The following is a 10,710-nucleotide window of genomic DNA, read 5'->3' as shown; positions in this document are numbered from 1 at the left end:
CAGACCACACCAGCTGGGATTCGAGGATTTTTTTCCATCAAGCCTTGCACTCATTGAAGTGATTTGGAGGGAGAGAAACGAAGTTACTCACGGGGCAATATCGAAAGATTTTACAATCTTGTGTAACGTCTTTGCCTCAAGGCTGAGGGATTAGGACAAGGAATTGAGTCTTCAGAACTGCAATTTGCTAGTTGGCTGCCACCCCTCCCGGTAAGGATGGAAAAATGGGGCGGCGGGGCCCTAACTCGATGGGGCATCTTTGCCCCGGTAAAAACGGGGCGGAATTCGGGGCGGGGCAGCCCCGACCCGCTAGGAATTTAAACGGGACGGGGCTGCCCCGCCTCAATTTTTTTTTATACTCTAACTTAATTCTCTCATGCTACGTATATACATAGTACGTAAATTTGACATTTTATATGTGGTTTAGAATATTTTTAATTCTATATAGACTAGAAATAATTATAAATATTGAAAAATATGTTTTATATAATTCATTCTTATTCTTGTATTTATTTTGTAAATGTTAAAATAAAAAAACAAAATATAATATTTGATGGGTAGTTGATACCACGTATAAAATATAAAGATTACAAACTTAGGGAAAATTCTAAAATTATAATTTAATGTTTCTAAAAAAAAAAAAAAAAAAAAAAAGTTAAATGAGGCAAATGGAGCGGGCCAGACCCGCCCCGATTAAGCCGGGGCGGGGCAAAATTTTCGTGGGGCAGGGCGGGGCAGACCCGCCCCATTTACATCCCTACCTCCCGGATGGATTTGTTTTTCTAGTGATGTAGCCATCTCGGAAAACAACTCGGTGGTCGCAGCTGTGGGCAGGGACTCCAACGGGGACATCGTCTCAATGAATGTTCAGACAGTGCCTATCTCAGACCCGACCCTGGCTGAAGGCACTTCTCTTCTGCTAGCTGTCAATTGCGAAGCAGAAGGATCTTAAGGCGATTATCTTCCAAAGTGGCAGTTCTCTTGTTGTTACTGCTCTTTCGAAAAGGTGTCCAAGGACTGTGATCTGCCAGGAGAGCATCAGAAAGAAGTTCCTGCTTCTTCGTAATTCGTTGGAGCATTGGGAAATATCAAAGATCAATAGGAGCAGAATTTCTGAGCTCACAATGTCGCTAGATAAGCACTGCACTACCAGTTAGATGGTGAAATTGGCGTGGAGCAGTGTAGTGATTCCATCCTCAATAATTATAAGTTCCCACCTTAACGTCATCTTGTCTCATGGTAACAGGTCTGGCGGTATTGTAGTTTGTTAAATTTCAGTCCTTTTATCTGTAATGTTTTATCTGTTTTTCCATTGTTACTGTGCTGTTGTAGTATTTGTTGGTTTTGTGAGTCTGGTAGAGTTCTCATTATGCTTACTGATGAGACCTTTCTTTTTTCTTTTCTCGAGTTTTAGAGTGTGTTTTCGGTGTCTGTTTCCATTGGGTTGCTTGTATGGAAGTACCCAGTTTGCATTCTCCTTCATTTCTATTTAAATCAATAATAAAAAAAAAAAACTAAAGAAGAATAATACAGTAAAAAATTTTCTTTTCACCACTAGGCATCAGCAACTGTAATTAACTGTCATAATGGCCTTAACAATAGTCTTGTCCTGGTATCAGCAGCACAAACAGGGAGAAACTTAGAATAAAAATATAATTTTAATCAACATATAAGTTGAGCGTTTTTTAAGGGCCGGCAACTACAACTTTTATTTTTTTTGCTAAAAGAAGAAATTGATGTTGAAATTATTCTTTTATTTTTTATTCATTTCTGGACGATACATCCAAACCTCTCCAATCAAGACTAGGAGCTTTATTTGGATTTTTAAGGAACAAAACTCATACAAAATCTGCATCACCACTAAATGCTTTTCAAACTTTTAAAAGCTATAAAACCATTCGGAACTTCCTGGACAAACATGGCCACCAAAGTTTTCTTTCTTTGTATTGCCAGACAGCCTTATTCTAACTAGGCACCGTTATTGAAAAGCTTATCTGTGGTTAAATTGTTTATTGTTCTTCATAGTAGAACTAGGCCATGGATATGATTATGCTATATTGGCATAACTTTGATAAGACTAGGGCTGTAAAACAACTTAGTGTTATCTTCTTCTTCCTTCTAATCGCTGCAGTTGACTATGTCGCCTCTTCACCTTATTCAGGCAGCTGCAGCCTTGATTTTAAACAATCAACACCTTTATTTAGTTCAAGTTGTGAAGGAGATTGGGGAGGGTTTCTAGAGAAAAGCTGTTGTGGAGCAGCATTTAGTGAGTACCTTTATGTATTAGGCCAAAGAGCAAATCAAACTGGAAAACTATTTCTGAATTCCACTGAGCAAGGAAGTTGTCTCGTTTTGCTTACAAGGTTTCGCGGAAACATCTCTGGTTGTGGGATTGAGAAGCTAGTTAGTGGGAATGGTGGCTGTTCTGACTACTCTCTTGATGATGTTACCAATAAATTGGGAGATAGAGTTAGAAGTTTAAATGAAAACTGTGAACTTACAAGTTCTAAAGGAACCTGGGAGAGTTCTTGTGATTTTTGTGTGAAGAGCTGGGAAGACATTAGGGGAATGGATTCACCATCTGCAAAACATGAGCCTGTTAACATTGAAAATGAAATGTGTAGGTTCGCGGTTTTGGTGTCGATTATTGGTAGCAGGATTGAAGATGTTGGATATATCAGACCCATTTTCACATGCCTTGGGGGACAAACACTCAACTCTGGTATGTTTATCTTGAAACTTTACACAAAAATATTGTTTTCAAATTGTTTTTTTCAGCTGGTCTGTGTTTTTTGCATAATAAAAGAAAGGGAAGACATAAAGCATAGTAAGAAGAATAGCATTAGAAAAGGTGATAATTCCTCTTTGACTGGATAATTGTGCAAATACTCTGTATGGAAATGGAAATTGAAATAAAAACTTTGTTTTATGGATGTAGGTGTATGGATTCTGATTGGTTTCCTAATAGGAGTTGTAATGATGGTATTGGTTGCTGCATGCTTCCTGTATAGAAGATACTTTAAATCAAACCTCCCATCCAAAAACCATGGTATGCTCTAAAATGTTTCACCACTAAACAAGAAGCCATTTTTTCCTAGATGTATGCCATGTGCCATACTTGTACTTATTTTTGTCTAATTCACATGACAGTGTTCAGGGATGTCCTTACAAAAGAGCCTGCTTGCCGAAAAGTACCTGTCAAGGAAGTGTATGCTGCAACAAACAATCTCTGTGAATCAAATGTAATTGGTGAAGGAACTGCAGGTTAGAACTTTGCTAAAACAAAACAAGTCTGTTTACATAAAAAAGTGTAACAGGAAAGATATCCCTATGTCCATATCACCTTATCTAAGCTGTTTTTTGGACCATCCACCATAGCAATCCTAACAGGTGTTATTTTTAAATCAGGAAAGGTCTACAAAGGGATACTGTCAAATAAGCAACCCGTAGCAATTAAGCACATCATTAATGATGAAGATGTTGAAACATTTGTCAGGGAACTTACTAGCTTAGCACATATAAGACACCCGAACCTTGTAGCTTTGCTTGGTTGCTGTGTAAGGAAAGATGATGGCTTCCTTATTTATGAGCTTTGTCCAAATGGGAACCTCTCTGAATGGCTTTTTGGTATTTCCTGACTCCTGTGTAAGGTTATTCTGTTTTTCTAATTCATGTTATCATGTTTGGAGCTCATGAAATATTGACTTTTGACACACTAGGAAGAGATAAGGTCCTGTCATGGATTCAAAGGCTTGAGATTGCAATTGATTGCGCTAGAGCCTTATGGTTCCTCCATTCATGTCCAGAAGGCTGCATTGTCCACCGTGATATCAAGGTTTGTTTAAATGTTATATCTCTCTAGTTCCTCATGCCTATATCGGCTTTAATTGAATGAATAAAGTTTGTGATTTAAATTGCTGATAGCCAAGTCAGTCACCTAAACAGCCTGATACTTTATGTTTCCTCTTCCAGCCAACAAACATTCTTCTGGGGAAACATTTTGAAGCAAAGCTATCGGACTTCGGACTGTCCAAGGTTATGAGCCTCGGAGAAAGCTTTGTGTGTTCTGAAGTGAGAGGAACTTTTGGTTATGTTGATCCTGACTACCAAAGCAACCACCGAGTCAAATCATCAGGAGATGTATACAGTTTTGGAGTTGTACTTCTTCAGATCATCTCAGGCAAGAGAGTTATCAACATGAAACTGCGAAGACCAATGCCATTGAACAAAATGGTATGAACTCACTTACAAGTAACATTCTTTAACGTTCCCATGTTGAGTCTTATATTTGGTATTTTGTTTACAATTGGTAGGCGAAAGTACTAAGCAGAGATGGTAAAATTACTGAATTTGCTGATCCTAAACTAGAAGGAGCATACTCAGCTGAAGCTTTTGTCCTTGTACTTGAGCTGGCTTTGTCATGCACAGCACTCAAAACACAACGTCCCTCCATGGAACAGATTGTTTCAAAGTTAGAAGGGGCCCTTGACAAGTCAACAAGAGCCAAGGTCTCAACTCCTGAAACCACACAACAAAGAAATGCTTGAATTCCTTCTTTTACCCAAAAAGAAGAAGAGAGAAACATGGAGATTTAATGAGTGAATATGGTCTTAAGACCCAGCTACATTTAAAATTTTCCCATAAAGTTTCTCCTGGAATTAGCTCCAACTTTGCCTTAGGTTTTTATTTTCTTATTTATGGTTTGATTTGATTTGATTTGAGCTTTGTCTGAACTTGTTTTCAACTGTGAGAGAGAAATGTACACTGCCAAATATTTTATATAATAAGATAATATATTTTTGGAGGCCTAGTCAACATCAGCCCCACCATACCACATAATACAAACGAAAAATCAGACACGAAACATGTTGATCTAAGCATTAGATTTTTCCAAATTTTGCCAGGGCGGTAATCTTTTTGAACAGCATAGGAAAAGAAGTCACTCAAACGAATTAGACAAAACTTTTAAACATGGCAATACCTAAGAATTACAAGAAGAGTTGAACGAAGTAGTAAATGTTGGAAAAGTATTATTCCTATGAAAAATGGGATGATGTGGGAGCAAGAAAGGGAAGAAACCAGCGTCATCTGTAAGTGCCTGAATTTCTTTTCCTGTACTTTCTGAAGTTGGAGATTGAGACTTTATACTTGATTGAACCATATTATGGGAAGAGAAATGAACTCAGTCTGTTTTGTTAAACATTCAAACGCAGGGTTGTAATTTCCTTCAATTTCTGTCTTTTAGTTTCAGTATTCCATGTTCTTTTTCTTTTTTTCTCTTTGTTTATCTTGTTCAATTCTACTACCCTCACAGAGTGTTTTTTAGCCAGAGTCTCCTGTAAAAACAAAATCAGGGCCCCAAATTGAGATTTAAGTATATTTATCACTAGACTATTGGTATTTATTTACATAAATGTCACAAAAACTCTTTCTAAACTAGTCCCTGGTTAGTTTCACTTCACTACACATCCTCATGATATAAAGAGAAATCAGGTTCGTCTGGCTTAAACAACTTAGGCATCTTTAAGCTGGTGGAAGCAGCAGGGCCAGTGGTTTGAGCTTTCTGGTTAACCCCTCTTTTCGTATTTGCAGCAAATTTGGAAGCCAGAATTGTGGCACTGAGATTCTGGGCATTGCTAGCATTGCCAGCCGAGGCAGTCTCACTTTCACCCATCTCAAATATCTCACCCTCACCCTCACCCTCTTGGCCTGAAATTTGGTTATAGTAGTAAAAGTTCTCCTGCATAGCTAGTTCCTTTGCAATCTTTCTCTTCTTATACCTTCTCCAAGCAGCTTGCATAAAGCAAGCACCCCATGTTCTCCATTGGTGGGAGTAGTACCTGAAAGCATGCTGAAGTTTCTTGCTGTGCATGCGCTTGAACTGACTCGAAACAAACTTAAGATCCTCAGCTCGAAGTGCGAAAGCTTCGACTTCAGTCAGGGCTCGAACTGTTCGAGTGGAAGAAGGCAGGTGCAGACTAGAGCTCGGCATCAAGGCCCAAGTAAGTAACTCTTCACCACAGAAGTCTCCGGGTCTTAGAGTTATGGAGTTGAAGAACCCGGATCTACCACCATTAGTAGTGGAGCTCTCGAGTTGTCCCCTAATAATAAACAACATCTCATTTACCGGATCATCCTCTTGCAATATGTACGTGCCTTGGATACTCAAGGATGAGACTAGACGCTCACATATGGCATCGAGAAGCTGGTCATCCATTTGTGAAAAGAACGGGACCTGTATATGATTGAGAAAACAAGAGCTTTGTTATCATAGTTTGGTTGGTTTTCTTCAACTTTATGTGTAAACTTGTTCATATGGAATGAAAGAAACGTACTCGGCGAACAAGTGCAAGACATAGATGGCGTTGAATTTCACGGCGGAGGTCCAAAGGTAGTGAACGAAGTATGAATTCCTCGTTAACTCCTCGTGTGGCAAGCCATTGATACTGCACGAATCGACGAACACGCTCCTGCAAATCTGGGGGTAACTGGCGATGCCTCATCCATTCCTCAGTATCTCTTCGCTTCACTCTCCATTCTTCAAGTCTCACCGTCATTGATTGCAAGTAGGTCTTCAACCATTCAAAAATATGCATTCATTAACACGGTTAATCCAGTATTTTCATCATGAAAATACCAAATATTGTGAAATTTTCAGACTTATGACAGTATACATCAAAATATCATTTCAACAAAAGGATCACTAAAGTCAGAGAAAATTACAATATAATACCTGCATGTTTCCAATCAAATGTGAGAAGAGAATCAAACCAATCATGCATAGAAGAATGCAAAAGATTGTCTCGCCAAGAAATCTGCTCGTATCCAAATTCGTTCCATATGAACTGCAGAGAGAAATAACATTAGCACTAGAAAAAGAAAAAAGAATAGGAGCTTTTCTGTTATTTTCACGAAATCATTTACAAAAGTTGTGGGATGCATCCATCAAATTAATTAAACATTGGAATCGTACCTTAAGTTCCTCAAACCCCACCAAAGACAATACAAGTACTTCTCAAGAAACCTTGAGGAGGCAACATCACTGAGAAAAGCATCTTCAAATATTCCAAACTTGAAGGCAACGTTATCATTTGTTGCATCACATTTGGCCGTGAGACGGGTGACGTTCAACCAAAACTTCCGATCAGAGTGTTGTAAGCTGTTACAATCCAGAAAAGAGGAGAGACAAGGGACGAGTTTTGAGGTACTCTCTTTAGTACACTCGGTTTGCCAACATGAGAACTGCCTTCCTATAGATAACAAGTACCACGAAGCTCCTAACACCTATACCAAAGCGACAACATTTTGTGAATTATTGGAATGTGAAAATAGAAAAGAGAAAAGTTAGTGAGTTGCAAACATACATGACTCGCTAGCATGTAAAGAACAAGATTATATGCCGCGCCTGCCCAAGCTGTCTTGGTTACAACACCAGTAGTTTTGATAATACGCTGATTCAAAGGGAACATGAGAAACAGTCTAGGGATGTATTGAATGAGAACGAACAGAGCCAGAGTGTTGTTTGCATGATCTGCTCTTGAGTTTCTAGTCGCCGGAATCACCAACCATATAACTATCTGAAAAAAGACACAAAAACCTTGTCACATAGAACATATATAATTAACCAAGAAACATGCCATTTAATGAATAAAAAACTCAAAAGGATATATGCCTGGGGCAATGGAAGCGTGGCTGCGAGATCAATAAGAAAATCGGACTTCAAATAGCGCATGGCTATCTCTCTGGCGTCCATAACGAGCTCGCCGCGGCCGAAAACTCTAGAGCTGGGAGCGACGAAGGCGGTGCGGAACTTCATGACCATGTGGAGGACGAAGAAGAGGTCGGAGACGGTGCGGAAGTAGGTGATGGTGATTCCCAAATCGACGTCGGTGGACAAGCAAGCGGGGCCTCCTACGTAGGGGAGGAAGAAGTAGAGAGGGTCTATGAAGAGAGCCACGAGGCTGGTGAAGAGGAAGAGGTGGTTCCAATGGGCAACAATGTCGCTGTCCGGGGCTAAAATTTGGTACCGCCATAGAATGTGTGTTGGGTGCTCGTCCACAGTCGCTGTCGCGGATGGTTTCGCGAGATGGCGCCGGAAATGGCGGAATTTGGACGCCGGCGTGGAGATTATTCTATTCATCTTCCATGGCGGATTCCGGGGTAATCGGATTCCGCAAAGACCATAGAAAAATGTGGAAGCTAGCTTACTGGGTATAGATATAAGATGTGTATCAATGGAACCTCAATTGTTGTTATGAAAAAAGGGGTTAAGCAAAAATATTAGAAGAAAAAAGAAGACGACGATGACGACGGTTCTTTTGGCGATGAATCAGAGTTACAGACAGAGAAATGGAAATGAAAGTGAAAAGTTGTTATTTGACAGTTGAGATTTTCGCGGGAAACTGAAGAAAGCGCACGTACGTCGGAATATTAGCTAGTCAATTTGAAACATGATTGACTGCCAACATTTGTTTATTTTTTAATTTTTAATTATAAATATGTTTTTATTTTAGAATAAATAACATTTTTCTCTAGCGATATTAAAAATTATGTCAACAATGCACGTGAAATATGATACTTGTGTTAGATTTTGTCCTAAGTGACTAATGGATTGATGATATAACATTTTGTGTATTCATGTAACTATGTCATATGTAGAATAATAATTTTGCTCCCAAACTTTGACCACTACTAAATAATACACATTTTATTACAAATTTTTTTTTTCTTAAAAATGATAAATAAATTCTGAAAAGCTAAAAATTGAATTAAAGACAAATAGCTCCTTTTTTTTTTACTTTTTCTTTTACAATATAAAGTAAATTTATTTTAGAATGAAAATTAAAAAAAAAACTAAAACAAAGAAAAAACTTTTAATTAAATAGAAAGATGAATGGCGAATGATTTAAATAAATAAAATAAACTTTTAATTTAAGAGAAGAAGGACGACAGAGAAATTTTTTTGTTTTATGATTTATTTTTAATTTTTTATTTTAAGATATATTTATTTTATATTGTAGAAGAAAAAAAAAGTAGAAAAAAGTTATTTGTTATTAATTAGATTTTTCATTTTTGAGTATTTGAAAATTTATTTAATTAATTTGAAACTTTAGTATTGCTTATTTTCTTAATCTTTTAAAATGATTTTTTTAAAAATTTTTTAAGGATTTAATTATTATTTTTAAGAAAATAATTACATTTTCTTTTAAAAAAAATAATTAAATTAATTTTAATAAAAATGACATAATTTGGTAGTGGTAAAAGTTCGGGGAGCAAAATTGCTAATTATTCTACACATGACATTGCCACATCAACAGATAAAATACCACATCATCAATCTGTTAGCCACCTAGGACGAAATCTAACAGAAGTCTCATATTTTAGCAACGTGCACATGAGAATTTTTAACATCGCGAATCATTCCAAGGACACAATCATACAATGATCATAGTTCGCGAGGCAAAAATGCTATTTATTCTTTATTTTATGTGTAAATTTTATCAGTATTAGTAGAGAGTTTTTTTTCCTTTCTTGTTCTTCTTTTATATGTAAAATGATTTTATTGTGATTTCTCTTTTGAAAAAACAAATTAATGTGTATATAAATGACTCAAGAACCCTAATTAAAGAAAGAGGTGTCGACAATCAAAGTTGATGAATATTTCTAATCCCCATGATCGGTTCATCTATTTTTTTTTTTTGCAAGACACTACAAGAAAAATTGTTATTTGTGGCGAGCTCATTTGCAGCGAAGCCATTTCGCGCGCAACTAATATCATTATTTGCAGCGAAACATGACTTTTATTGCAAATAATAATGCTTGATATTTAAAAGGAGTCGAGATATTTATTTGAGATGAATTAGGACTATTTGCAGTGAATGGTTCGCAGAAAAAATATTAGTAATTTGGCGCGTGTTTTTCTTGTGGGGTATGCTAGGTTTATTTGCGGCGCCTGTTGAAGTATTTACGACAAACATTTCCTCACAAATAATGTGAAAAAATAGTAAATAACATTGGAGGAAAAATTTCACGGTCATATTTTCAACAAAGTATTTGCATCGAAATATTTCGCCACAAATACTTTTAGGGTTTATAAATAACTAATCGGGACGATGTTGTGTTGTTATTTAGGGCGCATATGGAGGTTATTTGCGGCGAATCCATTCTCCGCAAAAAAAAATTACTTCATTATATAATTAATTAAATTATACTTTGAAAAATATAATTATTTACTATAATTAATAAAATTATACATTAAAAAATAAAATTATCACTAAATATTTTTATTAAAAAATATTAGTAAACATTAATTCATAATCAATATATAATTAAACTTTAACAAATAAAATAATTAATAAAAATAAACTACAGGTAACAATATTAGACTATAAGAAATAATATAATTATTTAATAAATTATACTTAAACAAATAAAAATCAATAGTAAATTTAGTATTTAATAATATTTAAACCTACACATTTTAGAATATATAAGAGATAAAAAAAATTATCATAAAACTAGAGAAATCATAAGACATCATAAAATTAAAGAAATAATAATTTGTCATTAATTAGTCTTTCTATGTGTTTCATATTATAACGAAATAATGTTGTCATATTTCAATAAATAGTTTTGTTATAAAGATATTAGCAGATGACGCACGCGCCCACGGTGGAAATGCTGGTGGTTATCCTTCGCTCGATCCTACTA

The 10,710-nt window shown here is 36.2% G+C and overlaps 2 protein-coding genes across 4 annotated transcripts; one reads left to right on the top strand and one right to left on the bottom strand.

The window, feature by feature from the left end:
* The first annotated feature begins 1,736 nt into the window (after window positions 1–1,736).
* On the top strand, window positions 1,737–4,810 carry LOC133818123 (nodulation receptor kinase-like). Of its 3 annotated transcripts, XM_062250834.1 has the most exons (8): window positions 1,748–2,722; window positions 2,807–2,851; window positions 2,939–3,049; window positions 3,151–3,264; window positions 3,409–3,627; window positions 3,720–3,835; window positions 3,973–4,233; window positions 4,314–4,810. In XM_062250834.1, exons 1-8 carry the CDS (start codon window positions 2,038–2,040, stop codon window positions 4,545–4,547), a joined length of 1,785 nt encoding a protein of 594 aa, XP_062106818.1. In that variant the 5' UTR covers window positions 1,748–2,037; the 3' UTR covers window positions 4,548–4,810. The 3 variants fall into 3 exon arrangements, with proteins under 3 accessions (XP_062106817.1, XP_062106818.1, XP_062106819.1); XM_062250833.1 differs by having other exon boundaries at window positions 1,737–2,851; XM_062250835.1 differs by lacking the exon at window positions 2,807–2,851 and having other exon boundaries at window positions 1,749–2,722.
* Window positions 4,811–4,938: 128 nt separating this feature from the next.
* Window positions 4,939–8,339, bottom strand: LOC133816149 (cyclic nucleotide-gated ion channel 18). The gene is made up of 6 exons (XM_062248800.1): window positions 7,673–8,339; window positions 7,365–7,577; window positions 6,974–7,284; window positions 6,734–6,845; window positions 6,336–6,572; window positions 4,939–6,235 (listed from the first exon to the last, which is right to left on the bottom strand). The coding sequence occupies exons 1-6, from the start codon at window positions 8,138–8,140 to the stop codon at window positions 5,462–5,464; spliced, it is 2,115 nt and encodes a 704-aa protein (XP_062104784.1). The 5' UTR covers window positions 8,141–8,339; the 3' UTR covers window positions 4,939–5,461.
* Window positions 8,340–10,710: the final 2,371 nt, after the last annotated feature.

Source organism: Humulus lupulus, chromosome 2 (assembly GCF_963169125.1).
Source record: "Humulus lupulus chromosome 2, drHumLupu1.1, whole genome shotgun sequence".
Taxonomy (NCBI): Eukaryota; Viridiplantae; Streptophyta; class Magnoliopsida; order Rosales; family Cannabaceae; genus Humulus; species Humulus lupulus.
Note: the sequence above shows the minus strand (reverse complement) of the source record. Positions and strands in the feature narration are given on the sequence as shown.

What these genes read in the sequence shown, in the direction of transcription:
- LOC133818123 (XM_062250833.1), top strand. Translation starts at nt 2,038, where the DNA reads ATGGATATGATTATGCTATATTGGCATAACTTTGATAAGACTAGGGCT. An exon ending in GAAGAATAGCATTAGAAAAG is followed by an intron (nt 2,852 to 2,938) that starts GTGATAATTCCT and finishes TTATGGATGTAG; the next exon opens with GTGTATGGATTCTGATTGGT. An exon ending in CCTCCCATCCAAAAACCATG is followed by an intron (nt 3,050 to 3,150) that starts GTATGCTCTAAA and finishes TTCACATGACAG; the next exon opens with TGTTCAGGGATGTCCTTACA.
- LOC133816149 (XM_062248800.1), bottom strand. Translation starts at nt 8,140, where the DNA reads ATGAATAGAATAATCTCCACGCCGGCGTCCAAATTCCGCCATTTCCGG. An exon ending in TTTACATGCTAGCGAGTCAT is followed by an intron (nt 7,285 to 7,364) that starts GTATGTTTGCAA and finishes GCTTTGGTATAG; the next exon opens with GTGTTAGGAGCTTCGTGGTA. An exon ending in TGGGGTTTGAGGAACTTAAG is followed by an intron (nt 6,846 to 6,973) that starts GTACGATTCCAA and finishes TTCTCTCTGCAG; the next exon opens with TTCATATGGAACGAATTTGG.